The sequence below is a fragment of the Physella acuta genome, unplaced genomic scaffold (assembly GCF_028476545.2).
Source record: "Physella acuta isolate Inbredline_101_S28 unplaced genomic scaffold, ASM2847654v3 ptg001945l, whole genome shotgun sequence".
Lineage (NCBI taxonomy): Eukaryota > Metazoa > Mollusca > Gastropoda > Physidae > Physella > Physella acuta.
Window position 1 is genome coordinate 42,501 of NW_026733450.1, and position 26,035 is coordinate 68,535.

The 26,035-nt window shown below is 34.7% G+C and overlaps 3 protein-coding genes across 3 annotated transcripts; all 3 read right to left on the bottom strand.

Moving 5' to 3' along the window:
- Positions 1-601: 601 nt before the first annotated feature.
- On the bottom strand, positions 602-4,216 carry LOC131931336 (beta-1,3-galactosyl-O-glycosyl-glycoprotein beta-1,6-N-acetylglucosaminyltransferase-like). Its single transcript, XM_059288098.1, has 7 exons — positions 4,168-4,216; positions 3,986-4,056; positions 3,423-3,850; positions 2,093-2,173; positions 1,514-1,653; positions 1,185-1,295; positions 602-792 (listed from the first exon to the last, which is right to left on the bottom strand). Exons 1-7 carry the CDS (start codon positions 4,214-4,216, stop codon positions 602-604), a joined length of 1,071 nt encoding a protein of 356 aa, XP_059144081.1.
- A 6,473-nt stretch (positions 4,217-10,689) lies between these two features.
- On the bottom strand, positions 10,690-13,586 carry LOC131931337 (beta-1,3-galactosyl-O-glycosyl-glycoprotein beta-1,6-N-acetylglucosaminyltransferase-like). Its single transcript, XM_059288099.1, has 5 exons — positions 13,033-13,586; positions 12,259-12,339; positions 11,688-11,827; positions 11,256-11,366; positions 10,690-10,941 (listed from the first exon to the last, which is right to left on the bottom strand). Exons 1-5 carry the CDS (start codon positions 13,584-13,586, stop codon positions 10,751-10,753), a joined length of 1,077 nt encoding a protein of 358 aa, XP_059144082.1. The 3' UTR covers positions 10,690-10,750.
- Positions 13,587-19,948: 6,362 nt separating this feature from the next.
- Positions 19,949-25,188, bottom strand: LOC131931338 (beta-1,3-galactosyl-O-glycosyl-glycoprotein beta-1,6-N-acetylglucosaminyltransferase-like). Its single transcript, XM_059288100.1, has 5 exons — positions 24,596-25,188; positions 21,782-21,862; positions 21,005-21,144; positions 20,678-20,788; positions 19,949-20,220 (listed from the first exon to the last, which is right to left on the bottom strand). Exons 1-5 carry the CDS (start codon positions 25,186-25,188, stop codon positions 20,030-20,032), a joined length of 1,116 nt encoding a protein of 371 aa, XP_059144083.1. The 3' UTR covers positions 19,949-20,029.
- Positions 25,189-26,035: the final 847 nt, after the last annotated feature.

A 26,035-nucleotide genomic window follows, 5' to 3' on the forward strand; every position in this document is an offset into this window, starting at 1 on the left:
AACTTTTAGATATATATAAATTTTATTTTAAGAGGTTTTGAACTGCACAAAAAAAAATATGCAAAGAAAACATTTGGATAAAAAAAAATTCATCTAAAATGTATACAAATTATATATTTTAATATGGGGTTGTTGCTAAGTAGGAGAGGAAAAGTAAGAAACAAGAGTTTTTCTGTATAATCGTTTGACTTTAATAGTATATTTGTGTAACAGAAAGTACGGAATGACAGGAGATATGTAGAGTGCGTTTTCAGAATCAAGTGCTATTGCTGGTTTGCAAATGCTCTTTAATTTCGCTTAAAATATTTTTTAAACAAACATATATGTACGTCAACATTTAAGTATTGGCACCTGACTATAAATAAATGGGGCAACGGCTAGCCGATAAACAGGAAGTATAAACATTTGACAAAGATAGTCAGCAGTTCTTAACAAAATATGATAATACTTTCTTAACTCTAATATTGTCAAACAACGAAGAAAAAAAGAAAAAAGGAATTCGTATTTAAAAAAAAATAATTGAAATCTTTTCTTTTTTAAGTTCAAATATTTGTTATCTCCTTGGTTTTATACTCTTTTATTTTAACTATACACTTTTTTATTATGTCACGCAATTTTTCAGAAACTCTAAGTTCTCATAATAAGATACATTGAATGTCTTTACACCCAGAAATTCATCCCTCGTGTCGTTCATCAACTTTTCCTCCAAACAACCAACAGATAGGAAATCTTCCCACAGGTAGAATTTGTTGGCGAAAAGTTCTTTTGTATCGAAAAGCATTGGTACATCTCCTGCAAATCAAAAGATGTTTCATATTCACCATGCAGTTTTCAATTAATTCTACCATCATTTTAATAATAATTATTAATGCACAAAAGGTTAAGCTTCATGCTAATATAAAACATGACTGCTACAGGTAAACACATTGTAATTGAATTGTATTTCAACAAACTTATACAAAACCCTCGTTCAGGTTGAATTTGTGTACAAAATATTTCTTAGTGTCATTAAGAAAAACTAAAAGAAATGTAACTACGAAATTTTACATAGGTGACTAAGTGGGATGGGAAATGGCATTTTAAACAGGATGGGAAGTACACCTGTTGATTTTATACAATGATATGTATCATATATATATATATATATATATATATATATATATATATATATATATATATATTACCTGTGGAAAGTATACAAATTTCTCTAACTGTACGTCCAGCACAAGGGATTCCACCCCAGTTTTTAAACCTAGCAAGGTAAGGTTTAATCAGGCGATGAATGTCAGGATCACCTGAATGGATACAATTTTAATCGATTAATAACATGCATTGCTAATAGTAATGTCAATGTTCTACTATAAAATCAAATTACAACTATACATCAAAAATCTCAATCCTCTATGCGTAGTACACTATAATTTAATTGGCATATGTATTTTAAAATATAAACAGAAAATAATTACAATTAGTAATAGAAACACGTGCAACGAATTTATTTTGTTCGATTCACCTTTGTAACTACCGCGTATCCCAAGATGTGGATTGTAGTTTAATGTAGCGAAAAACGTTTCATCGGGAACTACCGTTTCTTTGACCCACTCGAGTAGATCTTTGGCTGTGTTGTTGTGTAGGATGTAGTCAACGAAATCTCTGGAGATCGATATAGACAAATCAATATAAAACATACGATTGAGAAAATTTGTAATGTAGGATGAAGTCTTTATAACATCCGAGGACCGATGACATAGGCATATCAATATAAAACATGTAATAGATTAAATATTGGATGTAGTAAGGGAAACAATGAAAAACTTATTTAACAATTTTTCAATTAATGCTTGGACTCCTAATACAGTTTTTTTTCCATTAAATACATTATATATACAAACGTTATTAGAAATTCACACTAATCTGTTTAACCCCAAGCGTTTAATAACACAATCAACAATTTAAAAACCATTCAATTTTGTTTTAAAAATACTGTGTTAGTGTCACTCTCTAGCAGTGACGTTACTTATGATTTATAATTTTGTATTATAATCAAGATCTAAACAAAACACATTTTAAATAAACTATACTAAACCACAACCTGTTGACGACAACATGAACTGATCCTTTCACTGGTCTTAATCTTCTTGGTGGTTTTGTTGGCCATCTATTCTTACGAAACCTGTTTCAAGAATAAAAAAAAATTCTTAGAAGTCAGAAATACTCCAAATGTAGGTCTAGAAAAAAACGGCAAACATAGTGACTTATGTTTCTTTTTTTCTCCGGTAAAGTAATGGAAACTTAAAAGCGGGTTGGGGCAGATTTAATTTTTTAGAGTGCGTATACTGGTCAAAATAAATAGTTTCTGAATTAATTTTTTCGTTCGTGTGGTGGGTGGGAGGGAGGGGATGTAAGAAGCTCTGATAGTCTTATATAGTCTTATATAGATCCAAACCGAAATGGAATATGAGGAATATTTGAATTACTTTATCATTGCTTTGAAAAATATATTTAACACCTTTCTAGAGTAGATTTCACATTTACATTTTTATTATTAAGAGCTGGCCCGCGGGGTATAAAGAGTTGTTTTTTTCCTTCCTTTTTAGTACTTCATAGTTCGTGAATTCAACACTACCGTCCCTTCCATCCCCTCCCTCCCTCGCCACTATGAAAGCAGCCGTCCGTGACGACAGTTTACGGACAATGAAAGGATGAAGTAGAACTTCTTACTTCTCTTTAGATTCAAATCGTTAAATAGCTAAATCTTCTGCCCCTAATAGCCGTTACTAATTCGACGCGGCCCTACGCTTGTAAACATTCGGGGCGAACATTTGTTCACTAGACTCGTGGGGGGGGGGGGGGGGGGGGGGGGGTTATAGCTATATGCCTAAAGAGCGCGGGAGCAACGGCGTGCGTTTAAGTGGTGTCTCGCATGGTCCCCATGAAGAGAATTATATATATATATATATATATATATATATATATATATATATATATATATATATATATATATATATATATATATATATATGTATATATATATATATATATATATATATACAGAGAGAGAGAGAGAGAGAGAGATGTTTACTTTTTTGACGTTTATGTTCATTAAACGTTAAGTAACCTTTTAAACTAATACTGTCGTGTATTAACAGCTTAGGATTGAAGATAAAATTACATTTGCTCTTGACAGTTCGCAAGTGGTAATGCACCCACAACATATAAGTCGAAATATGATTTTATTGCTTTAATTTGAAAATATATTATAATTTAAACATAATGTCAAGTGGTTGATCAGAAACCCTCTGATATTTGAAAATTATAGTTATTATAAAACCACTTAGTTGATTCTCCATTTTGTAATGTAATGGAAGATGAATTAACGAAGTAGTTTGAGAGCTACAGTAGTATTTCATAACATTTCTTACTTTATAAGTTTCCCTTCTACATCATTTGCACCGTTGTAAGCTTTTAAAATTTTCACCAGCTGAGCGTTTGTCTTCAGTGGAAACTCTTGTCCAGTGAGGTTGATAAAGTACTTCCATTTTGTATATCTCCACAGCTGTTTCATGCAGATCAGTTCCGGTTCCAGTACACTGAATTCTCCCCACTGAACGTCCACTCGTTCAGCCGTTAAGAAAACATTAGTGAAACATTGCGCTATTGCAGATACGGCGAGGAAAACTTCTTTGTCTGCTTTAGCTTCTACGTGAATACAGTAATAGTTCTGTGGTCTATAAATAGCACGGAGTAATCTCTCAACCATTTCTACGTGCTTGAAAACTAAAATAGAAAACGCAATGGGGAATTCTTCTTCTTCCTGCGTCATTGAGCAAGTGACGTAACCTCGAGAGACCTTAAACATGTCACAATTTTCAGTTAAATTCAAATAAAAGGTATTTGATAAAAGGTGTCGTTGTGTTGATTTAGCTAGACTGATTCCTTTTTTTACGCTATATTTGTTACCAGAAAATATTGCCATGCAATTTACTTCATATACTAAAAACTTTTTAGCTAACATTTCTATTGAATCTTTGCTACACTTGTCTCCAACACAGCATCCTGAATAATTTATATTTGTGGTCGTCAATACGTTACTCTGACTTGTTTCGACGTATGTTTTTCCATTGTTGTTAGAAATCGTTTGCACAGAATTGAAATGTTTACACTCACGCTGAACACATTGTGTTGCCTTTTTAAAAATTTCACTTTCAAAAAACATACTGGAATGTAAACAAACCGACGTTTTTACGGTATCGTCTCTTTTTGAGAAAGACATCGGTCGAATACTGATGTCTGTTTTTTGTACAAAAAATATTATCGTTATCATTGCAACGATGCCAATGAAAACAATAACAGATGGGCAACGTTTCAATGATTTCTGATATACTTTGCTTTTAGATGCGCGCACTGCCATGTTGAAATTTACCTGAGAATAGAGTTTTTTAAACAAAAATCAACATAGACATTCATACCAAAAAAACTCATATTTCTTCAAATTATAATTTTTACACACAAATAACAAAAATGATTATTATTACTTAAAAAATCGATTTCATATAATGTTTGTAAATAAGGCAAAAACTAGAATAAATGTTAACATTCTCCTAAAGTGCTCTAACGACTAAGAAATACACACGAATATAAAATATAAATAAATAAATAAATAAATAAATAAATAAATAAATAAATAAATAAATAAATAAATAAATATATATATATATATATATATATATATATATATATATATATATATATATATATATATATATATTTATATATTTATATATGTTACGGTCAAAGCCCGAAGTCGGCCAATGATAGGATTGGCCGGCCAATCCGCGCATTGGCCAATATCGCCTCCCTTAGGTCGGCCAAAGTCTGAAATAGCTCTTGATTTCGGCCATGGTGGACCGGCCAAAGTCTTAATTAGAAGATCATCTGGCTAGGGACGACCGGCCAAAGTCCGAATTATAAGATCATGAGCAGATGTTGGTTTTTGTTTATGCCGTAAAGATGCGATGGTTCGTAGTGATTTTTCCTCAGTGCCAACTGACGACAATAAGAGCAGTTTTTCGTGAAGAATTGAAAACTCACTTCTAGCATACAGTTGTTTTAGAACACCATGTTCCATTCCTAATTTGTAGAAACCGCCCTCGACGCTCATGACAACTACAATCACGCTTCGGGGATCACCGTGACTTCTGTCAACATCTTGAAAACGGATGCGTACATTGTCACCCACTTCACTATCTTTAAATTTTGTATTTGATGTTTTAAGCATCTTAGCACCTTGAGTTTGCAAGCCAGTATGAGCTGCTGATCTGTGTTCCATGATGTCTTGTTTGTTGTGACACAATCTGCAGGTAATGTTCCCTCCGTACCCTTCGTCTGCTTCATTGGGTATTCCACAAATAGCATGGACATTGTTGCCACAGGATCCAAAAGAATGAGCTGCACTACAATGTTTTTCACAAATTATATAGAATCTGTTGGCCACATTATTGTCACGCAACTGGTCTGGACGTTCCGCCACGGCAGTAGATGTGTTAGCTGAGGATGTCGTTACATTTTTGGCAACCTACAATTCTTGTTCAATGTTCTCAAGATATTCCTCAGTAACAATTTTGTCGAGAGCCTATATATAGAAACTAACATGGATTTACATTTTTTTTCTTTTGACAGCCATCTGCTATGTCTGTCTCATGGTCTGACGGCCCTTTTGATCCATGTCGCCTTGTATATAGAATGCTATACAAACAAGAGCTAAACAATACGTTACTCTCAATGAAAACGCACCCAGAATAATGAAAATGCGATCACAACTTAATCTAGATAGAACATTGGCCAGGACATCCCGTCCAGTGCGCGCATTGGCCGGCCAATGTACAAAATACGCTGTCAAGTTTTAAGCGCTTCGGACTTTGGCCAGTACGTCCCGGCCAGTGTGCGCATTGGCCGGCCAATGTACGAAATACGATCTTAGTGCTAAGTTCTTCGGACTTTGGCCAAGAGAGCCGGCCAATGCGCGGAATGGCCGGCCAATCCGCGCTTTGGCCGCACTTCGGGCTTTGACCGTAACATATATATATAAATAAATAAATAAATAAATAAATAAATAAATAAATAAATAAATAAATAAATAAATAAATAAATAAATAAATAAATATATATATATATATATATATATATATATATATATATATATATATATATATATATATATATATATATATATATATATATATTGAAAAAAACGGGTATTTTTTATTTATGGTAAACTTACCGTGTAGATTGAGGTTAGAAAATCCTATGTGCTAGCTAGTTAAGTAAATTAAAACGAGTTTATTAATTGTCTAGTCTAGTAGACGCACTATGATGTTTAAATTTGTTTCACTTGGGTTTTCTAGAGACGTTAAACATGTTATTTAAGTTATAACGTTAATCTGAACGATAATGTCTAGCATTGTGTGACTCTATGTTATAAATGACATGTTCCAGCGTGTCCTCTGCAGAACACATGTAACTTAAACACAGTAAACGTATGTGTATGGCTGGTGGTTATCTTTAAAGTCAAGCGTTAAATAGTCTCCTGTTTGAAGTTACAGATGTTGCAACGATTCACGTTTGATGCCAATGTTGAGAAGTTTAAAAACATTTTTTTTTTGTACTACGCGACAAGAGAATTGAAGTTTGTGTTGGATGATATATTATATAATTAGTTAAATTATACCTCTTTTATAAAGAAGCATTTAGCGAAATAAATGAAAATCAATCAAATTAATTTACTTCTTCTGTAAAAAAATTACATAACACATTTTGCATTTATTGTCATGAAAGGTTTATTTTGTTTTATTCTTACTAATAAAAAGTTCGTGCTTCACACACACACACACACACACACACACACACACACACACACACACATATATATATATATATATATATATATATATATATATATATATATATATATATATATATGTATATATATATATATTACATATACACCATAATTTACTGAAAACAACAAGCTGATAAAGCGATTGGTTTCTTATCCGTTCTACCTTCATTTAGTTGCAAATCTTTTAAAAACTACATTATCTGCACCAAATAACCTTCACTGTATAGCCTGTAGTACGATGATAAACATTCTCGTGAATCACAGCTCACCATTTCTATAAGCAACGAGTATTTCGCCAAGGCATAAGCAAATCAATAATGTGTTGTTTAACCACATACCACAATAAAAAAAATCAACTAAATGGTTATACACAAGAAGCTTTCTTTGTAGTTCACTTTAGTTTTATATCGCTGTTGAAGGAAACCATTTAGCCGTGATATTTTTTATTTACAATTAATCGGTTAAGCAACAATGTTTGTTTATCAGTTGCTGGCAACAATTCATATTAAATTGGCGTTAGTTAACGGTAGGGGGATGAGGATGGGGGTAGGAGGGGGGGGGGGGGGGAGGACACTTGTAAAATTATCTTTTTTTCCATATACATTTTATTTCATTCCAAAACTTTATATTGCTCGTTCTTTGACTACACACAAATAAACAAAGAAAAAAACTTGAATAACAGAAACAATTTTTTCAAAATGTATACTAATTTATTTTCAAATAGGTGCGAGACTTAATAATAATTGTCACGTTTAACGCTCAACTTTTACCTAAACAAAGTAGGGAACAGGGTCTCACACACCCCCGCCCCCGGACATTAACCCCCGGAGAAATTACTCCCTGCCAATTATCCCCCTCACCACCCAGTAGGACATTAGCCCCAACACAGGGCTGGGGTAGGGTTAGTGATAGGTTTAGGGATAGGGATAGGTTAAGGGTTAGGGTTAGCGTTAGGGTTAGGGTTAGTTGGTGTTAGGGTTAGTGTTAAGGTTAGGTTTATGTTTATGTTTCTGTTTTGGTTTAGGTTATGTTAGGATTATGATTATGATTGGGGTTAGTTATTAGGTTTAGTGTTAAGACTATGTCTAGGGCTAAGGTTAGGGTTAGGGTTAGTTTCATAGTCAGGGTTAGGGGTAGGGCTATTGCTAATGGCTAGGGTTCGGGTTAGTGTTAGGGCTACGGTTTGAGTTAGGTTTTAAAAACAATGTCTAGTATTAATTTTGGTTGTGTGTTAAGTTTTAGGCTGATGTGAATGAATAGGTTTTGCTCTGTTTCTGATGTTCAGGATTAAGGTAATATATAAGTATAGAATTTGAGTTTGAGTTAGGATTTTAACTTGAGGGGGGGGGGGGGGGTAATCGTCAGGGGGTAATTGACATGGGGTAATTGCTGCGGGGGATAAAAAAAGGCGTGAGGGAATGACCGAGGGTAAAGGGGGAGGGTAATTGACGGGGGGGGGGGGGTAATGTCCTTTAGCCCAACATTTGATATAATTGCGTTAAACGTAATGTTACCCGTTCTTTGATTTCACACAAATTTAAACGAAAATGCTATAATAAAATTACTTTAAAATGTATTCTAAACTCTTTTCAAAATAGGTATGAACATCAAATAATGTCTAATAACTGATTTTTTTATCCATACCTGATGTAAATTAAACAACTACGTCACATAAAAACAGTGAGGTGCATTAGTATGTTTGGTCCGAATTTTATTGCATAAGAGTTCATTGGTTTAAGTAGAGTGTTGCAAAGTTATTATATTTTAATATACTATTCAATAGTTAATTAACGGTTTTATTTTAAACAAAGCAATAGTGAGAAAACCTATGGTCAAAGCACCTGTGGTCAAAGGTCCGAACACCAATGTTACGTAACGTGGTATAAGTGGCTTAAAACGAATCTTGACTTTACTTCCCTCCTGTTAGGATTAGGGTTCATTTTACCAGAATCATTACCCCACGCTCAATTTACCACCCCCCCTCCGCCCCCACCCGTTAAATATCCCACATTACCCTGAACCAAATAACTGCAGTAGAAAAACGGTAACGGTTATGACAACGATAGAGATGACTTGGACGTTAACGGCAACAACAACGATAAATTAAACGAAATGGGTAGCGGATTTATGATGTAATAAAAGTATTGATATTTGTGAAGATAAAGGATTAGCATATGGATTCATTTAGAAAAAGGATTAGGGTTTTTGAAATGGCGATAGGGGAAGTAAGGGAAAGGTAATGGTTTAATATATATATTGTGTAGTGGGGTAATTACACAAGATGATAATTTAGAGGAGATAATTGATCTGGGACTAATGACTGGTTGTGGTTAGGGTTTGCTAACTTTTTACACCCAAGTAAAGCTGGTCACATTTCGGATACAATTAAGATTGAATGTAATGTATATGCATATTTTAAGTTAGGTCAATTTTGTGCATATTATTTAATATTTAACTGCGTAGTTGTCGCTTTTCTTTTTTTTTATGTGGATATAGAGAATTCCGTATGTGCACAGTTGTCTATTATAGATTGTTACATTGTTTCCTTGTTTTTTTACATTAGTGTTACTCTTTTCAATTATTTGCTTTTACGGTATAAAATGCTTTATACCAGGGGTCGGCAACCTGCGGCTCGCGAGCCGCATGCGGCTCTTTTGATGTCAGGATGAGGCTCTCCAGCTCCTTGCACAATTATTAATAGTTATATTATTTTCTTTTCAAAACTCATAACAAATATTTTACTCTAAAGAAACGCAAGTTTAAACAGAAGAATAAAACTCATCAGAGAACAGTGCGAATATGTGCACTAGAAAGTATACGGACAGCCGCTTGGGCACCAGGCCCATCATCACAGCTGTGTTGTGGCCAACCATTCCATGCTTGCAACTGTCAAAGTGCCGACTTTTTCGAATATCGTTAAATGTGGAATGTTATTTTATTCAGAATGCATTTCCCTATATGTCGGTAATCATTTTAATTTGACGTGAGTGCCGTAGTTTTTTAGTTATTAGCTTCCTACTGTTGAGTCGGGTACTGGACGGTGGGGTACGAGTTTACCCTGCGTTCATTGGGGTGGAAGATAATCCTGGTGAGAACCAAGGGACAGAAGTGACCGAGACACGGTAATCAAACTGATACCCAAGCCAGTTTCTGGCGAAACAAGTGTATGTTTTTATATAAAAAATATTGTTTCATATTTAAAGCTATTTATTTTAAATAACAAGTCAAATTTATTTACCTATTCCTAATCAAATAATAAAATATTGAAATAAAAAATAAAATGTTAGCGGCTCTTTAAAAACTGGGAAATTTTGAAAATTGTAAGCTTTGGCTCTTCTGTCTCAAAAGGTTGCCGACCCCTGCTTTATACTCTTACTTGATACTGTAGCGATACATAATTTTTGCATATTTTAATAATATCACCAAAGGGAAATTATGTATCAAGCTATTTTGTGTTTGATTGTTTGACTCAAGCAACTGTGTAAAAAATCGTGATATTGAGGAAGAGCAGGTGTTGTGTAAGTTAATTTTTAGAAACTCGTGCAGTTGTTGTTTTTAGACAAGCATGATGAAATGCTATTTGTTTTCTCTTAAATATATATTGTTAACAAACATACATTTGTGTGTTAAGATTTGTGTTTTGACATGGCTAACTAGAGCCACGCCTAGCCGATAACGGCAATTTAAATAAAAATAACAAAGTCAATCAACTTTAAATTTTAAAAAAAACGATACTCACTTAATTTTGAATTTATTCTTATATTTTTTTAAATGAAGAAAATATTCTTATTTAAAGTTCTAGAATTTCGTATGTCAATAGTTTTAAACTCTTTTATTACACTGTTTTACTCATTACGTCACGAGATTGTTCAGAAAACCTAAGCTTTCATAATAAGATACGTTAAATGTCTTTACACCCAGAAATTCATCCCTCGTGTCGTTCATCAACTTTTCCTCCAAACAACCAACAGATAAGAAATCTTCCCACAGGTAGAATTTGTTGGCGAAAAGTTGTGTTGCATTGAAAAGCAACGGTAAATCACCTGTAAATGAAATGATGTTTCACATTAATTATGTAGTTTGTAATGATTTCATTTATTTTTATTATCAATGCCTGAAGTTTTAGACCTCATCCAAAGATAAAACAAAATTGCTAATGGGTAAACACACTTAAACAGAACTATATTTATAACCAACTTATACAAAAGCAATTTCAAGTAAAATTTGTTTGCATCCAGAAAGGTTAGACGCCTGAAAATACGGATTTTTACGTGGTGAAGTGGTGACTAAGTGTGATGGTAAGTAGCATTTCAAACAGAATGGAAAGTACGCCTGTTGACAGTAATATATATATTACCTGTTGAAAGTATACAAATTTCTCTAACTCTACGTCCGGCACAAGGGATTCCACCACAGTTTTTAAACCTGGCAAGGTAAGGTTTGATCACATGACCACTATCAGGATGCCCTGGATGGATAAGAAATGTGACGTAACTGTTTACTAAATTGTATTGACAAATACAAGGGTTAGGTTCCACTACTGAGACGAAATTGATACTATCGAAGTCGCACATATGTATGTTTGGTATAAAATAATTTCATTGACTTAAATATGAAAACTATAATCTAAGCCTTCCGCCTTCTACTATTATATCAAATTACTGTTATACCGATCCAGTATGCATGGTATTCTATAATTTAATAGACATATGTTTTTGCAAATATAAAAATAAAATAATTACAATTTATAATTGTTTGACGTGCAACAGATTTATATTGTTAGATTCACCTTTGTAACTGCCGCGTATCCCTAGCTGTGGATTGTGGTTTAATGTGGCGAAAAACGTTTCATCAGGAACTCCTGTTCCTTTGACCCACTCCAGTAGATCTTTGGCTGTGTCATTGTGTAGGATGTAGTCAACAAAATCTCTGGATATCGATATAAAAACATCAATATAAAAAAAGCACTTGAGAAAAAATGTCATATAGGATGAAGTCAATAAAATATCCTAGGACCGACGATATAGGCACATCAATATAGAATATTCAATAGATTTAAATTAGGATATAGTAAACGAAACAATCACAAAGAACTTTTGACATTTTTCAATTAACGCTTAGACTCCTAACTCAGTTTTTTTGCATCAAATTCTATACAAACGTTATTAGAAATACACACTGATTTGTGTAACTACATAGAGTTTAATAATACCATCAATAATTTAAAAACATTCAATTTATCTATAAAATTCTGTGTTAAATTCACTCTCTAGCAGTGACGTTACTCATGGTTTATAATTTTGTACTGCAATCAAGATCTAAACAAAACACATTTTTAACAAACTATACTAAACCACAACCGGTTCACGACAACATGAACTGATCCTTTCACTGGTCTTAATCCTCTTGGTGGTTTTGTTGGCCATCTATACTTATGAGCCCTGTTTGTGGAATAAAAACACATTTCTATGAGGTCTGAAATACTCCAAATGTATGTCTAGAATATACATAGCAAACATAGTCTCTGATGTTTCTTTCAAACATTTTTCTCCGGGAAGGCCCTTGAAATTTTAATGGGGTTAGGGGGCGTGTTTAATTTTTCGGGTGGCGGATATTGGTTAAAATATTTTCTGAATAAAATTGTTCTATTCCGATCCAGTAGAGGGTGGGTGGGAGGGTGTGTGTTGGGAGGGGGGGGGATTTTACCCCCCTCTCACATGTAGAAATGTTTGTAAAAAGTTCTGATAGTTTTATTTCTATCCAAACCAAAATAGTGTATGAGGGATATTTGAAGCTTGGCGAAGTCCTTTATCATTGTTTTGGAAAAATATTCAACACATTTCAAGTGTCGCCTTCACGTTTACATTTTTCTTTTACTTTGTTGACGTATATTTTCATTAAATGTTATGCGACCTTTTTTAGAGTAAGACTGTCATATAAAAAGCGTTTATGATTTGAGATACAATTACAATTGTTATTTACAGTTTGCAAGTTATAATTCTCCCACAACAGCGACGTGTCGAAATAAAAAGTTAAAGCCTTAATTTGGAAATGTACTATCATATAAACAAAGTCCAGTGATTGAACACATTTTTAATATAAAGGAAGATATATTGAATAGTAACATTTCTTACCTTTTAATTGTCCCTGTTACGTCATTAGCACCCTTAAAAGCTTTTAAAATTTTCACCAGCTGAGCGTTTGTCTTCAATGGAAACTCTTGTCCAGTGAGGTTGATAAAGTACTTCCATTTTGTATATCTCCACAGCTGTTTCATGCACATCAGTTCCGGTTCCAGTACACTGAATTTTCCCCATCGGACGTCCACTCGTTCAGCCGTCAAGAAAACATTAGTGAAACATTGCGCTACAGCAGATACGGCGAGGAAAAATTCTTTGTCTGCTTTAGCATCTACGTGAATACAGTAATAGTTCTGTGGTCTATAAATAGCACGGAGTAATCTCTCAACCATTTCTACGTGCTTGAAAACTAAAATAGAAAACGCAATGGGGAATTCTTCTTCTTCCTGCGTCATTGAGCAAGTGATGTAACCACGAGAGATTTTAAATACGTCACAGTTTTCAGTTAAATTCAAATAAAAACTGTTTGATAAAAGGGTACGTTTTGTTGATTTAGCTTGACGGATTCCTTCGTCTACGTCAGTTTTGTTACCAGAAAATATTGCCATGCAATTTACTTCGTTTACTATAAACTTTTGGGATAAGATCTTTAGTGAAACTTTGCCACAAATTTCTCCATTACAGTATCGTGAAAAATTTGTGTTTGTGTTCGCCAATAAGTTACTCTGCCTAGCATCAACGTCTGTGTCTTCATTGTTGTAAGAAATCGTTTCTACCGAATTAATCTGTTTGCCTTTATTTTTATTTTTATACTCACGCTTAACACATTGTATTGCCTGTTTAAAAACTTCACGTTTAACAAACATACTGGAATGTAAGCAAACCGAAATATTTACGCTATCGTCGCTTTTAAAGAAAGACATCGGTCTAAAACCGATGTCTATTTTTTGTACAAGAAGAATTATCGTTATCAGTGTAACGGTGCCAATAAAGACCTTAACAGCGTGGTAACGTTTTAGTGCTGTCTGATATACTTTGTTTTTAGGTGCGCACTCTGACATTTTGATGTGTGCCTGAGAATACAGATGTTTTTAACACAAATCAACATCGACAACCTCACAAAAAAGTAATTTTACAAAACGTATTTCTACAGATTATATTTTTAATCCCTAAAATTTACAAAAAGGAAATTATTATTTAAAAAAAATAGTTTTCACATAATTTTTGTAAATAAACCAAAAACTAAAATAAATAGTATAATTATCTTTAATTCACCGACAATGCTGTAACGACTATGGAAAACCCATGAATATATATTTATATATATATATATATATATATTTATATATATATATATATATATATATATATATATATATATATATATATATATATATATATACATTGATTTATTGATTTATTTTAAACTTACCGTCTGGATAAAAGTTAGAGAATCTTCTCAATGAGTTAAGTCAATTAAAACGTGTTTATTTATTGTCTAATCTAGTACACGCACTACCATGTAGAGACGTTAGAAATATTATTGAAGTTGTTACGATAACCTGAACTATAACTGACTAGCCCATAGCGATGCGACGTTATAAATGTCTTGTTCTTGTGTCTCGTCTGCTGCACATGTGTCACTTAAACACAGTAAACGTATGTGTAAGGGACGTTTATATCTATAAAGCCAAACGTTAAATCTTCACTATTTAAAGTAAACAGATGTTGCAAAGATTTACGTTTCATTCCTTTGTTCAAAAGTTTCTAATCAATTTTATTTTTCTACTCAACGACAAGACAATTCATTGTTATGTTGGATAATATATTATATATTTAGTTAAAACATACCTCTTTTATAAAGGAGGAATAAATGAAATACAATCAACTCAATTGACTTAATTCTGAACAATTTATAAGTTATACATTTTGCATAGTTCTTGATGTACAAACACACACACACACCACACGTATATATATATATATATATATATATATATATATATATATATATATATATATATATATATATATATATATATATACGACACGGAACCCATTCCAGATACAGATGAGCTGTTCGCCAAACTATATAGGGCAAAACATTTTACCAAACTCGACCTCACAAAAGGGTATTGGCAGATCCCCATGCAAAATGACAGCAAAAAACTCACCGCATTCGTCACACCTGGGGCTTATTTCATTTTAATTACCTGCTCTTTGGCCTATGCACGGCACCCGCCACATTCGTCAGATTGATGCGAGTCGTGTTAAAAGACTTGGAAAATGTGGTGTCATTTTTTGATGACATCTGTATGTACAAACAGACAGGGGAGGAACTCCTTATGGAAATAAAGGCGGTGTTCAATAGAGTGAAGGGTGCCGGCCTGACAGTAAGACCTGCCAAAGTAGAGCTAGGATTTGTACAAATTAATTTCCTAGGGCATGTAGTGGGGAGGGGGCTTTTGACACCAAAAAAAAACAAACAAAGTAAACAAAATTTTAAACGTAGCAATACCCACCACAAAGAAAGAGGTAGGATCATTAGTGGGCTTTATAGGGTATTATGCTAAATTTATACGAGAATTCAGCGAGGCCAACTCAATACTGACAGATTTGCAAGCAAAGAGTAAACCTGAAAAGGTCGTATGGTTGGATGAATGTAACCGTGCTTTAAGACTGGTCTAGAAACACCTGAACTGAGAACCATTCGTTATTGTACCTAATATCAATGAGCAATTTATCCTCAGGACCGACGCCTCGTCTCGAAGTATCGGGGCAGCCTTGATGCAAATGAGAAATGGGGTCCTAAGACCAGTAAAATACATCAGTAGAAAACTCCAACCGAGAGAGACTCGGTACTCTACTGTAGAAAGAGAGTGCCTAGCAATACTCTGGACCAGAGGCAAACTAGCGTTGTATTTATAGAACGCTAACTTCGCACTGCAGACGGACCAGCGTGCTCTAAAATACCTTCATAACTGTAGGTTCAATAATGCCAGACTAACTCGCTGGTCCTTATTGTTACAGGAATATAACTTTAATATAGAACACATGCCAGGAAGGGATTACCTACTGGCTGATTTTTTGTCCAGAAATTTTAGATCGGGAGTCTGAGATGTAAATTGTAATTTATACCACATAATTTGTTTGTTTTTTTTTCGTTTTTTTCGTTTGTTTGTCTTGGATTTATGAACAATTGGATTTATAAATGTATTATTTAGTTACTCTTTTCTTGGTTGTAGTATACTTGTAACACCACTTTTTTGTATTTGTTTTTTGTTTGTTTTTCGCCCCCTAGTTGAGAGTGCGTGTTTGAGTTGAGTTTACCCCAGAGTTTCTTCCAGGCATCTCTTCGAGTTGGGGGGGGGGGGGGGGGCTGTGCCTCTGCCCCGAAGAAAGTCTACCGCCCCCCCCCCCCCCCCGAACGAAATGAAATTTATATATAAAATATATACTTTTAACAGTGTCCGCCCCCCCCCCCCCACTTGAAAAATGTTATGTTTACCGCCCCCACCCCTTCCGAAAAATTCAAGTCCCCCCCCCGGAGAATAAAGTCTGGAAGAAACCCTGGTTTACCCCAGAGTTTATTGTTAATCCCGGTGTGTTTATGTATTGTTATCCCGAGGTCGAATGCGGTATAAAAGTTGGAGTGAATGGTTGTAAGGAGTTAGTTAGTACCATTTAAGGTGAGGGCTACTCTGTTATGTGAAGAATTGAGTCCAAATAAAGGTATTGAAGTTAATCACGAATAGATCCTGAGTTGAACCAAACCCGGATGCAATAGTAGCTATGTTGGTTTACTGTGTTCAAGCTGAAATGCACTGATTCGAACGGCCAAAACATTCTTACCTTTGTCGTGCTTTGAAGGCTTAAGTGCCACTTGTAAATGTTTCAAGTGGAGCACTTGAATATTCGGGGCGGTGGGGGTTGGTGGGTAGACGGAATTTTCCGAGGGGTGGGGTTGGACACATATAAAAGTATCAATTTACCATTTAAATTTTACTTCGTTTGGAGGTGTGGGGGGGGGGGGAGCTGGAGGGTTAACCCCCCCCCCCCCCTCAAATAGGTGCCTGGAAGTAACTCGGCTTTTTACTACATAAGCTTTACCCACTCATTATGGCTACAGGACATTACCCCCCTGGAAATTCTCCCCGTATTTACCCCCGGAGCAATTACCCCCCCTGTCAATTACCCCCCCCCTGTCAATTACCCCCCCCCCCCCCGGGAATTACCCCCACCCCCTCTGAAGTTAGAATCCCAACTTTAACTAGAATTCTATACCTATATACTACTTTAATCCAAACCTTAAGAAAAAGACCAAAACCTAAGCATCTACCTTAGCCTAAAACTTCACACAAAACCAAAACCAACGCTAGACACAACCCTAACCCTAACTCTAACCTTAACCCTAACCCTAACCCTAGCCCTAATCCTAATCCTAATCCTAATCCTAATCCTAATCCTAATCCTAATCCTAATCCTAATCCTAGCCCTAGCCCTAACCCTAACCCTAACCCTAACCCTAACCCTAAACCTACCTCTAACCCTAACTCTAACCCTGTCCGGGGGGGGGGATAATGTCCTACTGGGTGGGTGGTAATTGACAGGGGGGTAATTACTCTGGGGGGTAATGTCGGGGGGGGGGGGGATGTCCGGGGGGAAATGTCCGGGGGTAATCGACAGGGGGGAAATGACCTGTTCCCTTCATTATCAGGATTGTATGACACTTAATGTCACATCAAGGGCAACAATTTCACAAACCAAAGTATATCTATTTAAAAGACTGAATTACCAGCCTAAAATACTATCAAGTATGGAGATGCATGAACGCCAATGATTATTGATGCCGTATTATTAACAGCTGAAAGAACAGTTTATTTTACAAAACCAATGGGGCATACATTCAAATCAAGAGCTTCAATTATCAACCAGCCATGGGTAGCCAGAATAGAGTACAACTGAACAAAACGTGAATGACGAGTATTCCAATCTTGCTATATGAGAAATAGAACAGACACTCGGAATTGTTTTTAAAAAAATAACTGTTAATCATTGCTTCCAGATGTCGGCGTAGTCAGATCGGTTAAGCTGATGATTGTTGAACCGAAAACTCCGAGTTCGAACCCCCGGGCGGCTGATGTTCTATAACTAGGGACAGCTGCTCATTAAGGAGAAACAACTCCAAAATAAACCAACTGCTTGTTCTCAGTAAGAACAAGTAGCAATCAACTAGAAACACACTACCGGTTGTGTTCAATATCACATTAGGGATAACATTGGCAGAGTCGTATTTTATTAACAATTAATCTGCTGTGCAATGTGACTGTAACAGCTGTATCCGTTTGCTAGTTCGATTTTGTGATTACAACATTGTTAGGTAATATATGTTAGCCCTTTCGTGGTGATGTCTCGCTTGGCCCATACGGAGAGAATTATATATATATATAATATATAGATGTGTCCTTAATAATTGTAAACTTTTGACTTAAACCATACATCTATAATTAAATGCAGAACTAAAACTTGCTTAGAGTTGTTTAAATATATAGATTTTGAAATAATCCATGGACTATCACAATTTACCATATGTTTTAAAACGAGTATAGTTAAATCATAGGTTGTATCAAATGCAGGCTATGTGACATCTATCACAAAGTAAATAGGATAGTGACGTAGGAGAGTATGTGCTGGTTGTTGAATGGTGTCTGAGTCTTGTTTTCATCGAGTGAGATTGTAGATGTAGTCGTTCTGTCTGTCGTCAATGTAGCTGTATGTATTGGACATAATAAAATATTGAAAATAGCAACGACGTTCCGATAGAGAGCGTGTTGTGAATGGACTTTAGTGTATTGAATGAGTTTTAGAGTATGTGTTAAGTTGAATGTGTTTAATAAAGATGTTAAGGGTTTGAGGGCATGTGCTTAGTGGGATTGATAAAAGATTCTGAATGCGTGACAAAGTAAATAAGGATGTGACGTAGGAGAGTATGTGCTGGTTGTTAGGAAAGGAGTTGAAGGGAGTCTAAGTCTTGTTTTCGTCGCATGAGGTTGTAAAAACAGTCGTTCTGTCTGTCGACAATGTAGCCGTATGTATTGGACATAATAAAATATTGAAATAAAGCAACGTCGTTCTGTACTCTCTAATGGAACGTCGTCGTACATTGTTCGTCAACTTGCAGCATCAACCCTGTCCCAAGTTCTCACATCATAACACTCACCTAACTCTGGTATTTGTAATTAATAAAGTTGAAAAATTAATTCATATGTTTTTAATGAATAAAGTGCTCTTATTTTTTTAAGTTTTAGTATGTCCCTGATATTAAACTGTTTTATATTCAATGGACACCAGCAAGTTGACGAGAATCCTACCATGATGTTGTTGACATGGAATAAAAGCTTGCTTTTTTTAAATTAAGGACCGTAAAAATAATAAAAAATAAAACATAAGCCTAAAATTAATTCAGAAATTTAATATTTTTAGAATCAATGCTATAAAAGTTGAAGATCCAGAGAACTTGAAAATATTTTTTTAGTTTAAGGCTGCCTTTCTATTTATTTTCATCAAGCCAAAATTATAACCCGATGTTTCACTTTCGTAAGATAAACATCGATTGGCTGTACAGGAACTCAGTGATCGATTTCTGACAGCCCCACTTTATAGCTTTTTGTTTAAAAAACTTTGCAGATCAAATTTTTAAATAGCAGTGCAAATCAAACCCCATGACCTAGTTTTTCTTTTTTTAGCTTACAATGTGTACAATAAAATTTATGGCAGCCTATCGAATAGCAGGATGCCATTGTTTATGTCGCCATTACACGTGAAAACCAAATTGTTTTTGCTTTTTTAAATTTTTATTTAGTTACCAAAAATATTTAAAACATCAAATACATCCAATCTTTAGTAAAGTCCGAAAAAACCATACAGACAGGATTTTATAACCATATTAATTGTAACTACGCCGTGCATGATTTTTAAATTAATTAATGGGCCTCTAAAATACATTGAGACTTTTCTCGCTCGCGTCTATTTGCACTATTCATTTTTTTAATTATTTCACTAGATTTTTCAGAAATTCTAAGCTCTCATAATAAGACACGTTAAATGTCTTTACACCCAAAAATTCATCCCTCGTGTCGTTCATCAACTTTTCCTCTAAACAACCAACAGATACGAAATCTTCCAACAGGTAGAATTTGTTGGCGAAAAGTTCTTTTGTATCGAAGAGCAACGGTAAATCACCTGCAAATCAAAATATTTTTATATTAATTATGTAATTTTAAGCCAATTCTGCCAACATTTTATTAATAATTATTTTTGCCTGAAAGCTTAGACTTCATGCTGACTTAAAACTTGACAGCTACTAATAAAGACATTGTAATAGAATTGTATTTCAACCAACTTATAGAAAACCCATGTTAAGTTTGAATTTGTGTACGAAAAAATTCTTAAAAAAAGGTTAGAGGCCTAAAAGTTCGAATTTTTACATGGTGAGTTGCTAAGTATGATGGTAAGTAGCATTGTAAACAGGATGGAAGGTAGGCCTAAGCCTGTTGACAGTGACTGGCAACCTGGCAACTAAGGTATATATTATCTGTTGATTTTATACAATGACGTGTATCATGCATATATATATATATATATATATATATATATATATATATATATATATATATATATATATATATATATATATTACCTGTTGAAAGTATACAAATTTCTCTAACTAAACGTCCGGCACAAGGGATTCTGCCCCAGTTTTTAAACCTGGCAAGGAAAGGTTTGACCACACGATGAGAGTCAGGATGACCTGAACGGATACAAATTTTATAAATAATAATGTGCATTGCTATTAATAATGTTAATGTTCTACTATAATGTCAAATTACAATATAACCTAAAAAAGCTCACTCCAAAATGCATGGTATTCTATAATTTAATGAGATTTGTATTTGTAAATATAAAAAAAAAATAATTGCAATTAATAATAGTTTGACGTGCAACAGAATTATATTTTTAGTGACACCTTTGTAGCTGCCGCGTATTTCCAGCTGTGGGTTGTGGTTTAATGTGGCGAAAAACGTTTCATCGGGAACTAGCGTTCCTTTAACCCACTCCAATAGAACCGTGGCTGTGTCGTTGTGTAAGATGTAGTCAACAAAATATCTGAGGATCGATATAGAAACATGAAAATAAAACAAGCAATTGAGAAAATTTTAAATGTAGGATGAAGTGAATAAAATATGTAAGGACCGACGACATAGGCACATCAATATAAAACATGTAATGTATTAATATATGATGTAGTAAGGGAAACAATCATAAAATTATTTTGACATTTTTACTTTCCCGTATATAGGCCTACGAAGTATAGAGAAAGTCTTGTAATCGTGCAAAAAAAAAAATCGAGATTTTTACAAATTCTAGGAGATTATATTCTATTTTTAAAAGTATTTTTTAAGTTATTAAAAATCATGTCTATATTCCAAGTTATATAAGAATATTCGAGAAAGTTTAGGGGAGATCACTCCCGGTTTATTTCAATTAATGATTGGACTCCTAATAGAGTTTTTGTGCATCAAATACACTATTTTATACAAACATTGTTAGAAATACACACTAATTTGTTTAACATCATAGCGTTTAATAACACCATCAACAATTTTAAAACAATTTAGTTTTGTTTTAATAATGCTGTGTTAACGTCATTCTCTAGCAGTGACGTTACTCGTGTTTTATAATTTTGTATTGTAATCAAGATCTAAACAAAACACATTTTTAACAAACTATACTAAACCACAACCGGTTCACGACAACATGAACTGATCCTTTCACTGGTCTTAATCCTCTTGGTGGTTTGGTTGGCCATCTATTCTTACGAGGCCTGTTTTCAGAAAATAAAAAATAAAACCTTTGAAGTCAGATATACGGAAAATGTAGGTCTAGATTATAAATGGCAAACATAGTTTCTTATGTTTCTTTCAAACCTTATTCTCCAAGAAGGTATTTGCAACTTAAAAGGCGGTTGGGGGCGGATATATTTTTTTTTAGATTTCGGATACTGGTCAAAATAAATTGTTTCTGAATTAATTGTTTCGATCGATTAGTGTGTGGAAGGGAGGGGAGGTGTTAAAAAAGCTCTGATAGTTTTTGATATATACAAACGAAAATGGTATAGAAGAGATATTTGAAGTCCTTTATAATTGCTTTGAAAAATATATTCAAAAAAGTTCTAGAGTAACTTTCACGTTTACATTTTTATTGTTACGAGCTGACCCGTGGCGTGTCATTCGCCGCTATTTAGTTGTTTTATTTTCTACTTTTCAGTACCTCATAAATAATGAATTCGAGACTATCCTCCGTTCCACCCCCACCCCCTCCCCCGCCACAGTGAAAGCAGCCGTCCGTGACGACAGTTTACGGACAACAATGAAAAGATCAAGCAGAACTTCTTGCTTCTCCTTAATTTCCAAATCGTTTGAAAGCAGCCGTCCGTGACGATAGTTTACGGACGACATTGAAAAGATCAAGCTGAACTTATCACTTCACTTCATATTTCTCCTTAGTTTCAAATCGTTTAAAAGCTACATCATCTGCCCATAAAAGCCGTCGTAAACATTCGGGGTGAACCTTAGCTCACCAGACTGGTTGGGGTGGGAGTGGTAGCTGTATGCCTAGAGAGCGAGGGGAGTAACGTGCATGCGTTTACGTGGTGTCTCGCATGGTCCCCATGAAGAGAATTATATATATATATATATAAATACGAGCTGACCCGCGACGTAGCATACGCCGCTATCTAGCTGTTTTTTTTTTCTAGTTATCAACAATTCATAATTTGTGAATTCGACACTACCCCACCCCCTAGCCTCCCCACCCCACCCCGCCCAGTGAAAGTAACCGTTTACAAACGACAATGAAAATATCATGCAGAATTTAATATCTCCCCTTAGTTTCAAATCGTTTAAAAACTAAAGTATCTGCCCCTAATAGCGGTCACTTATTCCCCGAACCCATCTATTGTAAACATTCGGGATGAACCACAGCTCACCTAACGGATGGGGATAAGGTTGGTGGCTAAGCTGCGTGGTGTTTTCTATGGTCCCCAAGAAGAGAATTATAGATATACGAGCCGACCCGCGGCGTATCATATGCCGCAATTTAGTTGTTTTATTTTCTACTTTTCAGTAATTCATATGTAACCCTCACTCAGTGGGGATGCTTTTACCCACTGAGGTGTTGTGGTTAAGACGGGCTGACCCTAAGATTTAGGACACACCGACAGCTGTAATCAAATACTTGCTTTATTCAAATGTACATCGAGCCATGACGGCGTTGTAGAACAACAGTAGTACGACGATTAACGGTGAACAATGAAGCAAACCAAAGAGGAAAACAAAACTGTAAAAACAACAAACTGTAGCCCTAAAACAACTGTAAAAAAAGTTACATCAATGATAATACCACATGTAGGCTACAAACATACACGGGTACAATAAAATATGTTGCGGCCAGTACACAGTACTGCCTACAAGTACCAATAAATAGTACAATAAGAAATACTTTAAAAAATACTCAAACTAACTAGTGTGCAACATGCAGCACTAGCAGGAATACACAAATAAGTATTCTAACAATAAATTTATATAACGACACTACCTTCATTAGGTCTACATTGTTATGTCTACCTCTTGGTACCGTCACCCTCCGTGTCCACAGACAGCAGCCTTGCGTGTGACTGCCACGGCTAGGCACGAAACTATCCATAGTCCCATGTCACATGATATGGGACACACGTAAAATCGCTCACAGCAGAGCATGCAAAACAACTACATCAACAGTTCAGATGCGGTCCCACAGGGGCCGCAACCCAATGAATTAAAACTTTGTCTTATCCCCCCTTGGCTGGTAACCATATGTGTTACACATAATTTGTGAATTCGACAGTACCAATGATGCCACTGAAAATCTTTGCTTTAAAACACTATCAGTAGGTCGTTAATGACGATACCCCCCACCCTCCTTTCCTCCAACCCCTACACTACAACCCCCCCCCCCTACGTGAAAGCAGCCTCAACTTAGTTACCTCCCCTAAGTTTAAAATCTTTTCAATGTAAAATATCTGCCCCTAATAGCCGTCACTAAACCCGGCTCCACGATTGTAAACATTTAGCGTGAACCACAGCTCACCAGACCATGTGGGGGTGGGGGTGGTAGGTATATGCTTAGAGAGGAAGAAAGTGGCCTGCTAGGCGCGCTTACAGCTTGGAATTTTCTAGGGTATCCAAGAAGAGAATAATATGTATAGATAGATATATAGGTAGATGTTTACTTCCTTGACGTTTATTTTCATTAAACGTTAAGTAACCTTTTTAGACTAAAACTGTCATCACAACATAGACATGTCGAAATATAATTTTATTATTTTAATTTTGAAATATATTATAATATACACATAATGTCAAGTGATTGATTAGAAACCCCATACTGTTTGAAAATTATAGTTATTATAAAATCACTTACTTGATTCTCTATTTTGTATAATAAAGGTAGAGGTATTAAGAAAATGAATTAAAGAAATACTTTGGGGGCTAAAACTGTAATTAGTAACATTTCTTACTTTTTAAGTGTCCCTTCTACATCATTTGCACCATTGTAAGCTTTTAAAATTTTCACCAGCTGAGCGTTTGTCTTCAATGGAAACTCTTGTCCAGTGAGGTTGATAAAGTACTTCCATTTTGTATATCTCCACAGTTGTTTCATGCACAGCAGTTCCGGTTCCAGTACACTGAATTCTCCCCACTGGACGTCCACTCGTTCAGCCGTCAAGAAAACATTAGTGAAACATTGCGCTATAGCAGAAACGGCGAGGAAAAATTCTTTGTCTGCTTTAGCATCTACGTGAATACAGTAATAGTTCTGTGGTCTATAAATAGCACGGAGTAATCTCTCAACCATTTCTACGTGCTTGAAAACTAAAATAGAAAACGCAATAGGAAATTCTTCTTCTTCCTGCGTCATTGAGCAAGTGACGTAACCACGAGAGACCTTAAACAAGTCACAATTTTCAGTTAAATTCAAATAAAAAGTATTTGATAAAAGGGGTCGTTTTGTTGACTTAGCTTTACTGATTCCTTTTTTTACGCTATATTCGTTACCAGAAAATATTGCCATGCAATTTACTTCATTTACTATAAACTTTTTAGCTAACATTTCTAGCGAATCTTTGCTACACTTGTCTCCAGTACAGCTTCCTGAATAATTTATGTTTGTGGTCGTCAATATGTTACTCTGATTAGTCCCGACGTCTGTTTTTCCATTGTTGTTAGAAATCGTTTGTACAGAATTAATATGTTTACACTCACGCTGAACACATTGTGTTGCCTGTTTAAAAATTTCACTTTCAAAAAACATACTGGAATGTAAACAAGCCGACGTTTTTACGATATCGTCGCTTATGGAAAAAGGCTTCGGTCGAATACCGATGTCTGTTTTTTGTACTAAAAGTATTATCGTTAACAGTGCAACGGTACCAATGAAAACCATAACAGAGGTGCAACGTTTTAATGATTTCTGATATACTTTGCTTTTAGATCCGCATAGTGTCATGTTGATGTTTGCCTGAGAATACAGTTTTTTTAAAACACAAATCAAACTCGAAATTAACATACAAAAATATGTAATTTTACAAAACATATTTCTTCAGATTATGATTTTTATACAAAAATAGACAAAAGGAAATAATTAGTTTAAAAAATAATGTTCATATAATGTTTGTAAATTAAAAAAAAACTAGAATAAATATTAAAATTCTCCTAAACTGATCTAACGACTAAGGAAAAATAAACTAATATAAGGCATATGTTAAGCTTACCGTGTATATAGTAGTTAGAAAATCCTATGTGTTAGTTAAGTCAATCAAAACGTATTTATTTATTGTCTAATCTAGTAGACGCCGCTTCAATGTTAAAATTGGTTACACTGCTGAACGATACAGTCTAGCTGATTGTTACTCTATAAATGACTTGTTTCTGTGTGTCCTCTGCAGCACATGTGTCAA

Bases quoted from the DNA above. Each gene is read 5' to 3' on its own strand.
- LOC131931337 (XM_059288099.1), bottom strand. From the start codon at position 13,586: ATGGCAATATTTTCTGGTAACAAAACTGACGTAGACGAAGGAATCCGT. The intron at 11,828-12,258 runs GTTGTGGTTTAG...ATCGATATCCAG, and splicing joins GTTCATGTTGTCGTGAACCG to AGATTTTGTTGACTACATCC. The intron at 11,367-11,687 runs GTGAATCTAACA...TTATCCATCCAG, and splicing joins GATACGCGGCAGTTACAAAG to GGCATCCTGATAGTGGTCAT.
- LOC131931336 (XM_059288098.1), bottom strand. From the start codon at position 4,216: ATGTTTTTTGAAAGTGAAATTTTTAAAAAGGCAACACAATGTGTTCAG. The intron at 4,057-4,167 runs GTGAGTGTAAAC...TAAATTATTCAG, and splicing joins GGCAACACAATGTGTTCAGC to GATGCTGTGTTGGAGACAAG. The intron at 1,654-2,092 runs GTTGTGGTTTAG...ATCGATCTCCAG, and splicing joins GTTCATGTTGTCGTCAACAG to AGATTTCGTTGACTACATCC.
- LOC131931338 (XM_059288100.1), bottom strand. From the start codon at position 25,188: ATGTTAGCTAAAAAGTTTATAGTAAATGAAGTAAATTGCATGGCAATA. The intron at 21,145-21,781 runs GTTGTGGTTTAG...ATCGATCCTCAG, and splicing joins GTTCATGTTGTCGTGAACCG to ATATTTTGTTGACTACATCT. The intron at 20,789-21,004 runs GTGTCACTAAAA...GTATCCGTTCAG, and splicing joins AATACGCGGCAGCTACAAAG to GTCATCCTGACTCTCATCGT.